Genomic DNA, 14,027 nt, shown 5'->3' on the forward strand with positions numbered 1-14,027 from the left:
ATTTAGTGCTCCTGCAGACCTTTTTATTACTGTTTTCATCCTCAAAACATAATTTCTTCTACTACACTGTTTTTTTTTTTTTTTGTTAAATCTAAAGCCTGTACTTAATTTTAATCATTGCTTTTCTTTCAATCAGTACACAATGTTATGCAATACTGGCACCTTCTTTTCTCAAGTTTTTAAAAAAAGAATTGAAATTTATTGACAGAGAAATTGATCATCAATATTCCAGTACTCTGTTCACGAATTGAATTTTCAGTTTTGATTTTTGCAAGTTGGTACCTTGCTTGCATGTTTCATAGGCTTCATAGGTTGGTAACGCAGCCAGAAACGGGAAGTTGTATTCACTTAGAATTGTTTCCAGTGTCAGATAACCAGTTCCGGTTCACATGAGTGCAATTGTTGTTCAAAATCAGTAAAATTAGTTACTTAATGTCAAGGAGTAAAATTAGGAAGGCTGAAGAAGTAGCAGTTATTAAATCTACTTGTGATCCTGTAAAACACAAAACTAGCACCAAAAATACAGGTGGTGAAGAGGATCATGAAGATGGAAGATCCACTGATCAGAAGGAAGTAGATTCTGACAATGACTGGCCAGAGCATTGGACATAAAAAAAAAAAAAAAAAAAAAAAAAAAAATGGCTTCTGCAAGAGAAAGGAGTGGATGGTGATGATGAGGGTACATTGGAGTGTATGTTGGAAGTGTCGAATTGTTTTAATGGCACCTTCATGATGAGCACCAGCACCATTTTTCCCAGAAAAAAAAATTTCTCATTTTAATTAAAGGTGATATCTTGGACAATTTTGTGCTCCCTCCTTGACTCAGGTGATTGGATCTGTGATTCAAATTAGGATAAATACATGCACAATTTTTGTTGACTGGAAGAGGAGATGATGATTGTGATCATATAACCTCAGCTATCGTCTGTAGGCATTTTTTATTTTACACCATTTAGGCTGTCTGCCTGTCAGTTTTAACATTCCATTTTACTCTACTTCATGGCAAAGAAACTGATCTCTGAATTTTTATGAATTTTGTCGCATAAACATGAAATGTGTCACTAGAGATATTTTAGGACATGCAGTACTTGAAGGGACTCTTCACTGCTCTTCAAGAAGCTGGCTGCCTCTGCTGGGTTTTAACCAACGATCTTATAGTCAGGAGGCTGATGCTGTATCGCTGATCCACAGAGGGAGGTTGAAGATAGATGAAAAATATTCTTCCACTGTCACTTTGTAACTGTTCCACCTCATCAAAACACTTGGGGAGATGAAAGTTATCTTGGGACACATGAATATTAAATAAACTATTTGTGGCTTGCCCGCAAATTGCCACGCATATAGAAACAATGAACATTCCATGGTTCCCCATTTCTCTATGTAATGTTTGGGCGCCATGGTTACAGTTTTAAATAAAACTGTAAACCAGAATTTATATTTACTAGCATAGAGACTTATATTGAAATCACAGGGGTAGGATTTTAAATAATTAACCATTAAGTATCGCTTAAGAAAGAAAATTAACGCAATATAAAATACAAATGAATTTATTATACAAAAAAATCAGATGAATCGGAAAAGTTTCCTTAAAGCGTGGAGGAATTTATAATTTACTGAATTTACTATTGCTTGCTTTATCTAATTGAAGCTCACCAATTACAGCTTTCGTTGACGTCATCTGGTTTCCGTGGTTACTCGTTCTCTTCTTCTCGATGTAGCCTCTGCTGCATGGACATCCTTCCTTCCTTCTCTGATATGGTACTGGCTATCTGGACTAACACTCCCTACATGCCTAGTCTTTAAATTAGACATTGGCCCTATACTTGTAAAAACTGATCAGCTTTGATCGTAAGAGGAGAAAATTCAGAGATATGAATACTAGAAATCTCAATCCAACTGAGCTATACTATTTATACGGTACAGACTTGTACCAAAATTCCGTAGACTTGAACTAAACATAGTTCTTTGTCCACAATATTTACTGAGTATCACACAAACCATAAGCTTGTTTCGTTTCGCGTAGATCCGATAACATAACCGAAGCGACAACACATTGTACAAAAGTAACTATGTCGCGGAGCGACCACACACTGTTCCAAAAATCAAATCACGTCGTTCAGAGTAGATGTTCACAGTAGAAGTAGTAGTGATGGAGTATCTCGTTAGGATGTTAGCTTCACAGCAGAAGTTGTACTTAGTTAGGAGCCGTTCTCATGTTGAGAATCAGTATATATCCGGGCTCACCCCCACTCTTGGTAACAGTTCAATCTCAAAACTCATATACAACGAAGTATCTGATTCGATAGATCGAAGCATCAACTCCCCTTCTCTTCCTCGACAAGTCCAGAAGGCGTGGCAAAGATATAGCTGACCAGCATGCAAGCCTCGCGCACGGGTCGCTGTTTACTAGCCTTGGTCATAAAATAAACCCATGACTAATGCAAAATCCCAAGCTTCAAGAATAACCCTCCGTATACACAAACATGAGATGAAATGAAAACAACTATGTCTCAACATATTGACCGTATTTACAACATAATGAATTCTTATCCTACATAATATAATAATTTAAATACTAAAATGATGTTATTATATATACAATATGATTCCAAAAAGCCTTGATTACAAATGATTGACGTTGAATAAATATGTTATTACAAATAATTGCCGATGGCAGATAAACTTGATATCAAATGATATCGCATAAAATGATATTATATTAAATTAGTAGGGCTGGAGAAGCCTGGACGGTTACAACTTTTAATTCTGCATTCCTTTTATCATCTTCAATGATACGTTCTTCATTTCTTCGGAGTTCTACATTTGATGTAATAAATAAGAGTATAATAAAGTTCTTATTGACATTGTTTATTACAAAATTCTTCAATAGCAAACTTTTTAATACATATTTTTATGTGAATTGAATGTTTATATGGACTCTGTTGGTATCACTTGACTTTATTCCTTGCCATATTGGTACCAGTATGCAAAAGACTTCTGTTTATGGCAGGTATCACTATCTTGTGTAATCTACCATTCCAGGGCATACATTTGATGAAATGTGGTAATATTATGCATGTTATACTCGGAGTAAATTAGTTTTTTCTCATATCTGTGTGTTTTCATTTACAGGATTTTGTCCGAGTCTGTCCGTTGGCTGATGGCGCATGGCCGTTTGGATGAAGCTGACAGGATCATTCGCAAGGCAGCTCGAGTGAATGGTGTCGTGATGTCAGACAAGTACTTGGACATGATGCGGTCATCTGCATTACAGCAGCAGCGAGCCAAAGAAGTAAGCGCTGCCTGTTAGCCAACCTGACATGTACGTATGTCGAGACATTCACATTCAGTGTATCTGTGTTCCTGTGAGTACTGGAAAATGCCAGTTCGCCTGCATCAGGCACCGTCCTCGCATCTCTGGTATCGTATTTACAACCCTGACCCTCTTGATGTCTTTGCTAGCATGAATGTGACAACTTATGCCCAGCTTCTTCTCATAATTTATCATATGTTTATGTTTGTCAATGAAACCTTCGCTGAATTCATATTTGAGAATTTCGTATCCAAAGCCAGAATATTTGAGTATTAATGTGGGGTTGTGAGGGTATAAGAGGATCATTGTTACAAAAAAATTAAAAATTAATAAAATAAATAAATCAATTAAATACATTAATAATAATAATAATAATAATAATAATAATAATAATAATAATAATAATAATAATAATAATAATAATTTATTTTTAATTTTCTCATGATATATTTTTACTTATAGCCCAGTATTCAGCTACATAATGCATAGTTCTGTATGATCAGTCACTCACAAATAAAGTGCCAAAATCCGTAAGCGAAATTAGTTAGTCTTCCTTGGATGGGTAGGCCTATATGTAAACCTGCGTGACTCAACCAATAAGACCAAGATTGTAGACTTAACCTGCCTTGGAGTCAGTCCCACTTAAACATTTAAGCTTGAAACTATAGTGAAAACTTGGGTTGTATATAGGAAATTCTGTGGGACAAAATTTTTACATCTTGATTCCTGAAACTTGAGCCAACCCAGTGCTGAAGGGGTAGCATCTTTATCCCTTACTGGTTATTCTGGTTTCAGTTCTCACCTTGTCCAAGGATTTCAATTCATTCTTTGCACAAGAATTGAATCAAACCCTGTTGTATGTGGCAGAGTCAGAATGAGATTCCTTCTTGCAAAGTCAACTGAGATACTGTCTGGTAAGAGGTGGAAAATTCAAGCGTTGCTAACCATGTGACTCTCTTAAGATCTTCAGGCCATGTAGCTGGATGGCACATTTCTTGGTAGGGCTGAAGCCCATAATAGTCGAGATGCAAAAGCGTTCTGTCAATAATTTAATAATGAGCTCATAAAACTTTTTTCTTAACAACAAACGTGTAAAAGGACATCTTAGGTAAAGCACACAGTAGAGTGCATTTTATTAGTTAGTATCAGTAGCTGTAAGCTAAAAAGAAGGAAGAAGTGCTTCCAGTACAAATGTCTTTGTACCTCATCTTTATCTTCACAAAATATATGTTACAAAATGGCATTGATAAGCACTTAAGTGAATTATTGCCTAGGATATTGTAGTCTAAAATAAAGTGTTATTGATTTCACAAAAGCAATTGTGAAAACTCAGCTGTCAATTAAATTAGGCTCTTGCTGAGTTCCTTCATAAACAATAGAAACTGAAGCTGAACATTGACTTGACATTTCTGTCTGACAGCAGATAGGAAGATGCAACTATATTTTAAATATGAAGAAACTGTGGGAGATTCATTTACCATCGAAATAGATGTTGGAAATGATCTCCATCTTCCTGTAGATACAGCTATTACAAGCAGAGAGATCTGAAGTGCAAGGCAGGTGATCCATAAGACCCCTGCAAAACTGATGCAGTGTGTGCAGTGTTGTGTGGGGAGCATGTGGGCTTACTTTTTTGTAATCACACCTCATGACAGTTTCCCCTGCTGTCTGATTTTGATGGCCCTTTAGAGTTTCTGTAAGGTGTCACAGTTAGTGTACTGTATATCGAGCATTGATCATGGCACAGACTGGTAGCCACTCCAACAGCAGAGTTCCCTTGACATCAAAGAACATTGTCAACATGACCTTGCCAGTTGCAGCAGATTGCCTACTTTGTTCTTGGTGATGAAGGGTGTCTCCATTCCTGGCTCATCCTCCTTGTTGGCTTGAAACGGTGGCACCAGGTTTTGTCACCGTCACAACTTGCTCCAAGGAACGTTGTCTATCCATCTGATATCAGCTGAGATCCAGGCATATCCCCATCTGTATGGCTCTCTGCTCATTGGTCAGGGGTCGCGGTGCTATTCGGAACACACTTTCCGATACCCCAGTTTCCAGTGCATGATGCTGTGTATGGATCCTAGGCTGAGGTTAATGTAAATTTATGACCTCGTCTGAAGGTGGTGTAACTCTTCTCGTGTACATCCCTTAAGGAGGTGAGATACATGTACCTACCTTGTTTAACCACATATCAACCCTCCTGCCAATCTTAAATTTCTGGCAGTATCAGGAACCAAACCTGGACCTCCCAGGATGGCAGCTAATAGGACCAGCTGTTATACTACAGAGGTGGACAACGCTGACATTGATAAGATGTTAATAGCTCTCCTTCGCTTTCATGTCCACAGTGGCAATCTTTTCTTCTGTCGGTATAGGCATCCGCCTAGGTCATGGGCGATCTGCCGTACATGTACAGCCCATCTTGAAATTCGGCACCTCACTTGAACACAGCACTTTATTTGAAACACAGCTTGCATTCAACCAAAGATTTCACTTGCTAAAGCTCATTTTTTGCACAAGAATTGGATCACACCCTGTTGTACGTGGCTGAACATATTCATTACACACTGCGCTTGCTTTAACTGTCTCCTCTACTCTGAGCACATGTGACTCAGGCTGATCACCAAACCATGTAGAGCTGCCTCCCAAACCATGTAGAGCTGCCTCCTTTTTGACTGCCCTGTTGATGGTTGGCAGTGTTGACTATTTGCATATTAATCATATAGCTTCATTTACTGTTTACTGGCATTTAGACTATGTATGTTAGATAGCCCTGCATCCACCATTTACGCAAAGTTGATAAATTCTGGGTCATGTTAATGCCGATTTAAAATAATGTAATGCTCAGACTGTTTTAACAAGTATGATGTTACTATAAAGATGTTATTATGAAGTAAATTTACTTGCAGAGGCTTTATTGCCTATTTCAAAAGAAAATCAATTAAACTTACAATAACTCATCATGTATTTAATTGATTGGAGCAATGCTTAGTAAAGTGAACTGGTTATATGAGATATGAGCTAATTTATCTTGCATAGTGTTCACAAAATTTCACATGTTTTAATGCTCTTTTATCCCAGATGGATGGTGTCTACATATGTGGACATTTTATCCACACAGTATATTTGACCACTTTTCACATAGTTAACTTGGATGAATAGTGGATAAATATTTAGACACTACAACTTATGCACAATCTGTTCATTATATTTGTTTCTGTAATGTGGCAATGATGATTAATTCTGTTGGATAATATTCACAAATCTTTTGAAAGAAATATTCTAAGACATGACCCATTGAACCCATTGGATACTTTGAACCCATGACATAAGATCAGTTATCTGGTATGTACAGTTATTGTCTTGTTTAGTACCAGTATTTACAAATTTGAGATAGGTTAAAAATAGCAATTTATCTTTCTAACTCCTGAACAGAGTTTTTATTGTTATTGATGTCTTAAAAAAAATGTCTATTCTTTTAAATTTATGTGATATTAATAAAGCTTTGAACATTATTAAAATTCTGACAGGAAGAATTCAATTTCGAGTACCATGTTTGCATGTTGTGCAGTGGTTCTCGCAGAGTATTTCGTTGCAGTAAAGGTGATAAAAATATTATTTTCAGTCAAACAATCAGTTTGTCAACATCTGATATAGTCTACCCTGACAGCACAGAAGAGTAGTTGGCCATCAGGAATGAAAATCTGAAATTGTTACAATAAAAACTAAGGAGACTTGTAGTGGACATAAATATACAAAATATAGGTTAAATAATGAAAAATGACATGGCTTTGGTTAAGGTATAATATTAGAACAAGTTTAGAACAGTGACACTTCTTGATTTGTTGAACAGTGGTAGGCCTACTTTAATTAGTATTGGGTCTTGAGTAATTTAGTGGCATGTTCTGGTAATTCAGATTTTGAGTTATCTCTTGATAGGCTGATGTGAATGTCCCATGTTCTAGTGATGTATGATTTGATATTCTGATTATTTCCTTGGGAAAATAATATTTACTTATCCTCCCATCTTAAAGCACTTCTGATTGTACTGTACTGTAAAGCAAAGAATGTGTTTACACAGGTAAAATAGGACAAAAATATAACACATGATATTTCATCTCAAGCCTTCAAAGTATCATCCTGTTATTGAGCAAAAGATCAAGCTGGAAAGAAATTCCTGACCATGTCAATTCCGTATGCTAAAACTATGAATGTCTTTTAGATATTGGAACACAGATACTATGTTGAACTGTGCGAGTACTCTGGAATTGGAATGCTAAGAATACTGAAATTGTTGGGGTCAGTAAATTGGAAATTGATCGCCCATAATAATTAACATGTTCGCAGCCAATAGACATGTGCGTCATGGTTCCACTTTCACCTGGTGCCGATAACGGCACACATGCGTCGCACTCTGTGCCAAATATTAAAGCTCATATTTCCTCCAGTATGTATGTAAACAAACTGGATCTTTTACGTGTGCACTGTTAAGCTGTTGTTTAACTTTTGCTCCATCTGAGCATCAGATTTATTGTTAGCTACTGTATTTTTGTAGCCATTACACTTCGGCATACTTTTCTGTGTTGACAACAGAGAATAGAGATGTTACCTGGCCTTCTCACCAGAAGAAACCCTGGCTTAGGGGGATAAACGGGCATTCTGAAATTAATGATAGTCTGGAAGCTCTCCTGAATGCTAGTGACAGTGATTTCATTGATAGTGACGACAGTGATGACAGTGTGTAATATTAATCCCAGGTGTGTGTGTCGAGTGTCCACTCCCAATTCTCATATTAAGAAAGTTGAGGGAGACATGAGTAATGTACCATCTCCAAATCTCCTGCCAAATAATAAGGGCAAAATTCTGGGGTCATTTCATGGAGTTCAGATTCGTTCTCTATGAAAGTAAACTTTATTGGTCAGCCTGGAATAAAGGTTCTGCTGCCTAGTGACTCAAAACTCTGTTGTTTATTTTTGCTTGCCTACATATGACAACTTTCTAAATAATGTTGTCAAAGTAACACATTTGCAGAAAAGTTATTTTTGCAAGAAAATCTCGCTGAACAGTCAAGGATTTCTGATGGGAATGATCTCGCTGTGGACAAGTTCTACGCATAGTATCTTTCGAACTTATGTTTCACATAGGTGTTGTACAAGTGTCTTGGATTAGGGATTACTGGAAAATACACAGGTTATTCAACTTTCCATGTTTTAGGAACTACATGCAGAGAAATTTTGTTCTTCGATTGAAATGCCTTCATTTTGATAAAATGAAAGAGGTATATGAACCAGGTAGGGAGCTGTGTATTGATTAATCTATGATGTTGTATATGGAAAAGAAAGGATTCCACCTGATCAATACAAATTTATTATACTTGTAGTTCTTACAGTACCGGTTTCGGCCTGTTTGGCCATAATCAGCTGGATAATGTTGATGTTTTGCATTAATTACATTAAAATATCTGAAGGAGGTTCCCCATCTTTTATTGACATATCTGGATATGTCTAGCAGGGCATAACCTAAACTTAAGAGCTAATCAGTTGTACAAACACACATTAAAATGTAATTCTTTGAGCTTGATTTTTAAATTCTGATATTTATACGCATTACGTTTTGCCTGGTTGGCTATCGTATCATTATTTATGAGCTTCATGTCTGTATTGATAGAATACACATATATGGAACAGAAAGGATTCTGCCTGATCAGTACAAATTTATTATACTTGTAGTTCTTACAGTACCGGTTTCGGCCTATTTGGCCATAATCAGCTGGCTAATGTTGATATTTTGCATAAATTACATTACAATATCTGAAGGAGGTTCCCATCTTTGATTGGCATATCTGGATATGTCTAGTGGGGCATAACGTAAACTGAAGAGCTGCTAACAGTATAGCCATGGGAAAGTGGAATGATAATTGCGAGGTACGATTCATTACTACAGAATATGAAGTTGACATATTAGAGATGAGCAACAAAAGAGGGAATAAAAAACTGAAACTTAAAGCGATTGTACAGTGCAATAGACATGTAGGGCAAAGATTGCCAGGACCAAATGGTTTCTTACTATCTCTTTGCAAGAAAAACAACCAAATGGTATCGAAAACTAGGAGTTCACGTAATTGAAGTGATATCGTACAACTCCTGCATGCTGTATAACAAGTTCTCTCAAAAGAAGTCATCACTGTACGACTTTTGACTGGCGGTAATTGAGGAGTTACTAGCAGCTGACTACAGGCTACCATTTCATAAGCTCCCATGATCTGTCACATTGACTACAGGAACACATTTTGCCAGTAAATGTGCGGCTAAGGAATATGGGTGTAGCTTGAGGAAGTGGTGCAGACATTGTTACAAAGAGGGCGGCACAGAGACAGCATGCTGTACTGTAGTGAGTGTCCAGGACAGCCAGGCTTTTGTCTTGAGCAATGCTTCATGGAATTCCACAAAAGACAGAAGTAATTGACTCCAAACATTGCATATCTGCCTGTGTTTGTTGAAACACACTATATTGCATAGGTACATTGTACAGCTTGTGGAGTAATGTAAGTATTGTAAGTATACATAGTACATTGATTCTACCCCACAGCATCTTTGTGTGAAATGTTCAAAAACGTATTTTTCTGTTGTATAAAAGTTTTACAATCGAACAAAACATTATTTCCCTTACATTATTTCACTTTATTACCCATCATGATGTGTATGCTGTGTCGATGGTACCGGAGCTGAAAAGCTCATCGGTAGTGTCGTTGATGCACCATGTGAGTAATGGTTTGTATGCACTTAAATGTTACTGAAATAATTCAGATGATGATGATGATGATGATGATGATGATGATAAAATAATAATAATAGTAATAATAATAATGATAATGATAATAATAATCATCTAAGGGGCTGCAAATGTGTTAAATAATGGGTTACCCAAAAAGAAGTTAGTCTAAGAGTTCTGGTGCATATTTCACTGTGACACCAACAGGTCATTTGCTTCTTTCATCTCACGAAGTTCTACAGAAACACTTGAGTGCATAGAGTATAATTTAGTGCTTACCTAAGTCCAGCTCCATGGCTAAACTGTTAGTGTGCTGACCTTGGGTCACAGGAGTCCCGGGTTCGATTCCTGGCAGGGTCGGGAATTTTAACCATAGTTGGTTAATTTCACTGGCACGGGGGCTGGGTGTGTGTTGTCTTCATCATTTCATCCTCATCACAACACACATGTTGCCTACAGGTGTCAAATCAAAAGACCTGCGTCTGGTGAGCTGAACTTGTCCTCTGACACTCCCGGTGCTAAAAGCCATTCACCATTTCAATTTTTTCAGTGCTTACCTAAAATTTTAGAGGGTGCCCTGCATCCCCACCTGTATGAAGACTGGTATTATCATGAATACCGCCCCTATAGAGAGCACACAAGATCTTTTTTGATTTGCTGGCATGTCAGTCATATGAGTGTATGTTCTTTATGGGTGTCCGTTGTGCTCTGTATGATAGATGGCTGCAGCTATTTCCCTTCACCACTCCCAGCACATGTCAATTTCTCATAACCTTTATATGAGTGCTATCTGTTGCATGGTACAGGAACTAACATTGTGTGTTATGACTGTCAAACTGTGTGTTGATTATTTTGTTACATAAACAAGAGGGCTGCTATTAATTTTCTGTACCTTATCATTGAAATTGAAAATGTTTCACCCTCCATGGTCTTGAGCCTCAGTAGAAGCAGATTCATTACAAAATTGTGAGCTATGTATTACAACAGCTCTTAGGAAACCATGAGCTTAATATAACCTTTCATGAAACACATTTATCACTTTTAGGGTTCCAGGTAATTCAACATTTCAAGTCCAATTTATTTATGAAACTTACAGGGTCTGTCCACATTAACGTACTGTATACTGACCAAAAACTCAAGGATGCTCTTTGTTATATAAAGAACAATGACAAAATCAGATTGGTGGAGAAAATCAAACTTTCCTATGACTCTATCTATGTACGATTTCCTGCCATGGTACTTCTCTCATACTTCAGAAATATAAACACTTGCCATATCACAAAGTATTCTAAGACCCATTAATACATGCAATCACCTTGATTTACAGTTTAAACCTTTCAAATGCCATGGAAAAAACTATTTCCGAAATATATTCAACAAGGTGCATTTACAATGTTCAAATAATGCACTTGGATAAACCACTGACAAACATAACTTCACGCAACGAAAGAAAAAAATCACACAATTCAAAGACGAAGACAATTTATGCTGGTTCTCCTGTGCAAATGCATTATTTTTTGGATTTCTGTACTATTTGCATTTTTAGATGCTTTGTACTGGTATGGAAAGTGCCCGACGCCCTTAAAACATTGTGGCTTATTGAACTTTCCTATGATGAGGGGATAATGTTTCTCGCTTCTGTGTGCATTGCAACACATTACAATGACCCACACCCCCACCCTTGTATGATTCGCCAACTGGCACTTTCTCCTTTAAAACCATAAGACCATTTGGGCTCGCATTAAAATAAAGCAATGCAGTTTCATCGGCAATTACAATATTGTTCAGTGCCTACGAATTTATTATATGAGCCATGTTTTTTTCGTCACCTGTCGGCATCGCCAGTGTTTGTGGATTCTAATTTTGCGCACACTGTCTGTTGCATGATATTTCGGCGTCCCTTAAAAGGTTGAATACAAAAGAATTCCGATTTCATTCAACTTAGCAATCGTGAAGCGCACTGTAGACCCACCGAAGTGAGTGTAAGTGCGGAAAGCTACCCCTCCACGTTGCAGAACACGCGTACTATTATGACGCAGATAAATTTTGAGTTGAAATTACTCTATAACATACTATTGTTTTAAAATGTAAAGGCAGTTTCGAATTAAAAGTGAATTTCTGTAATGGGGTCGACATTGTACTAGGAATTTGTGTACTTTGAATTACGAATTATCCGCATTTGGAATAAAGCAATTTAAATAACATGCAAAACTGTATCTCATGTTTCTGGGAATGAGAACTTCTTCAAATTAGGTGGGATTTTGAATTAACCAATTTTGAATTATTGAGGTTCTACTGTAATTAAGGCACACTTGTCAGTCGAGGAATGCACCCGATCATTTCTTCTCTTGTCTGTTGGTCTAAGTAACGTTCTTTATTATTTAACATGTGCGAAGATGCATCACCGTGCTGCCACATGATAATGCATTTGTTTGCTTACAATATTGTAAAAGAAATGAAATACTGAAAAAAAAGAAACAATATGCCGAATGGTTTAATTACAATAAATCTTTAATATTCCCTCCTTCTACTTCGATCTTCATGTAACAAGAAAAGTCCATGGAAGTTAAGTGAGCCGAGTGTGGAGGCCATTTAACTGACCCCCCCCCCCCCCCCCCATCTCTCTGGATAATGGTCACTTAAGTACTGCATGACACGGTGAGTGAAATGTGGTGGAGCGCCACTATGAAATTATGGGTATTCGGGAATACTCAGGGGAACATCGTCCAATAATCCGGACAGTGATTCTACTGAGAAACAGTAGCATTCCTCATCAGTGAGACGAGGAGGAGGAACACATGGCCTAAGCAAATACAGTAGTCACCAACAATGTCGGCCCAAATATTAACACTAAACCGATGCTGAAATGTACACACTACTGTCACATGACGGTTTTCTTCTGCTCTCTCATGCAGTCGCCTGCCAATGGACACGAAGGTTGAATGATGAGATTGACGGCAATTAGAGTGCTGGATGCCAGAAATCAGTGCAGCTTCTCTGCCATTGCTATTTGCAGTGCGCTGTAAGCTAGGTGAATATCAGTCATTTCTTTGTTGGTGTACCGAAACTGAGCCATTCTCACCAATTTACACCGCAAATTTAGTAACCAATATGGACAGAACAAGCCGTATACTGCCTACTGGGGCTGGCAAGTGACTGCGCTAACAAAGGAGAAGCTTGTGCATTCACACGAGCATTGTCTCTGTCTTATCATACACCCCCCCCCCCCTCCACTCCCCCCCCCCCCCCCCCCCTCCCTGAATCACAGAGGCGGGTAGCGGTTTGCGCTCTAGCACAGCAAATATGGCGAGTTTGTCAATTTGAATTGCGCGCCCAGAAGTAACAAGTAACCTATTTCCTCGAAAGGAACAACTTTCTCCACCAGTCAGATTGCGCCATCATTCTTTATTTAACACGATGGGCATGTCTGATTTTTTTGTTGGTATAATTTAGATACACCTTATATATTGTGCAAAGAAACGTTTGGAGTTCAGGGAAGCCAATAGGGTTGAGTATTGGTGTACTGGTTCTTATAGTTGTATGGTAATGGTATAGTTTCCTCCTGTAAATTGGCCATCCTGAGAAAAAAGTAAATTTGAAAAATATCTGGTGCCTCATTTGTGATTGCAGGAGATCCAATCAGGTTATTTATTTAAATGATAGAAATTATGCTTGTAATTAAATTCCAATACTGTAAGTTAAATTTACAAATTTTAATTACATTTTAAAAATTATTTCTTATTTTTGTAGGTACAGTATATAACTTGAAATGCATTTTTCAGGGAAAGATTTGAAAATGTGAACATAATTTTTAAGTAAAACTAAAAATTAATATACTAATAGTTATTTCTGCTTAAAACATGTTTCATGTACCACACAGTGCAAAGTAGTAACAAGTTATCTACTGATCAGTGTTTTGAAGCACAAGAAATTTGCAGATTTT

At 37.3% G+C, this 14,027-nt stretch overlaps 1 protein-coding gene across 2 annotated transcripts in view; it reads left to right on the forward strand.

Annotated features, from left to right (window-relative positions):
- Positions 1–14,027, forward strand: part of LOC136877264 (organic cation transporter protein) — a 337,411-nt gene that overhangs the window by 295,562 nt on the left and 27,822 nt on the right. For both annotated transcript variants that reach the window (XM_067151156.2, XM_068228657.1), the window contains exon 7: positions 3,133–3,292. In XM_067151156.2, the coding sequence (XP_067007257.2) occupies positions 3,133–3,292 (160 nt within the window). The remainder of the gene's footprint in view (positions 1–3,132; positions 3,293–14,027) is intronic.

The sequence above is a fragment of the Anabrus simplex genome, chromosome 1, assembly GCF_040414725.1.
Source record: "Anabrus simplex isolate iqAnaSimp1 chromosome 1, ASM4041472v1, whole genome shotgun sequence".
Lineage (NCBI taxonomy): Eukaryota > Metazoa > Arthropoda > Insecta > Orthoptera > Tettigoniidae > Anabrus > Anabrus simplex.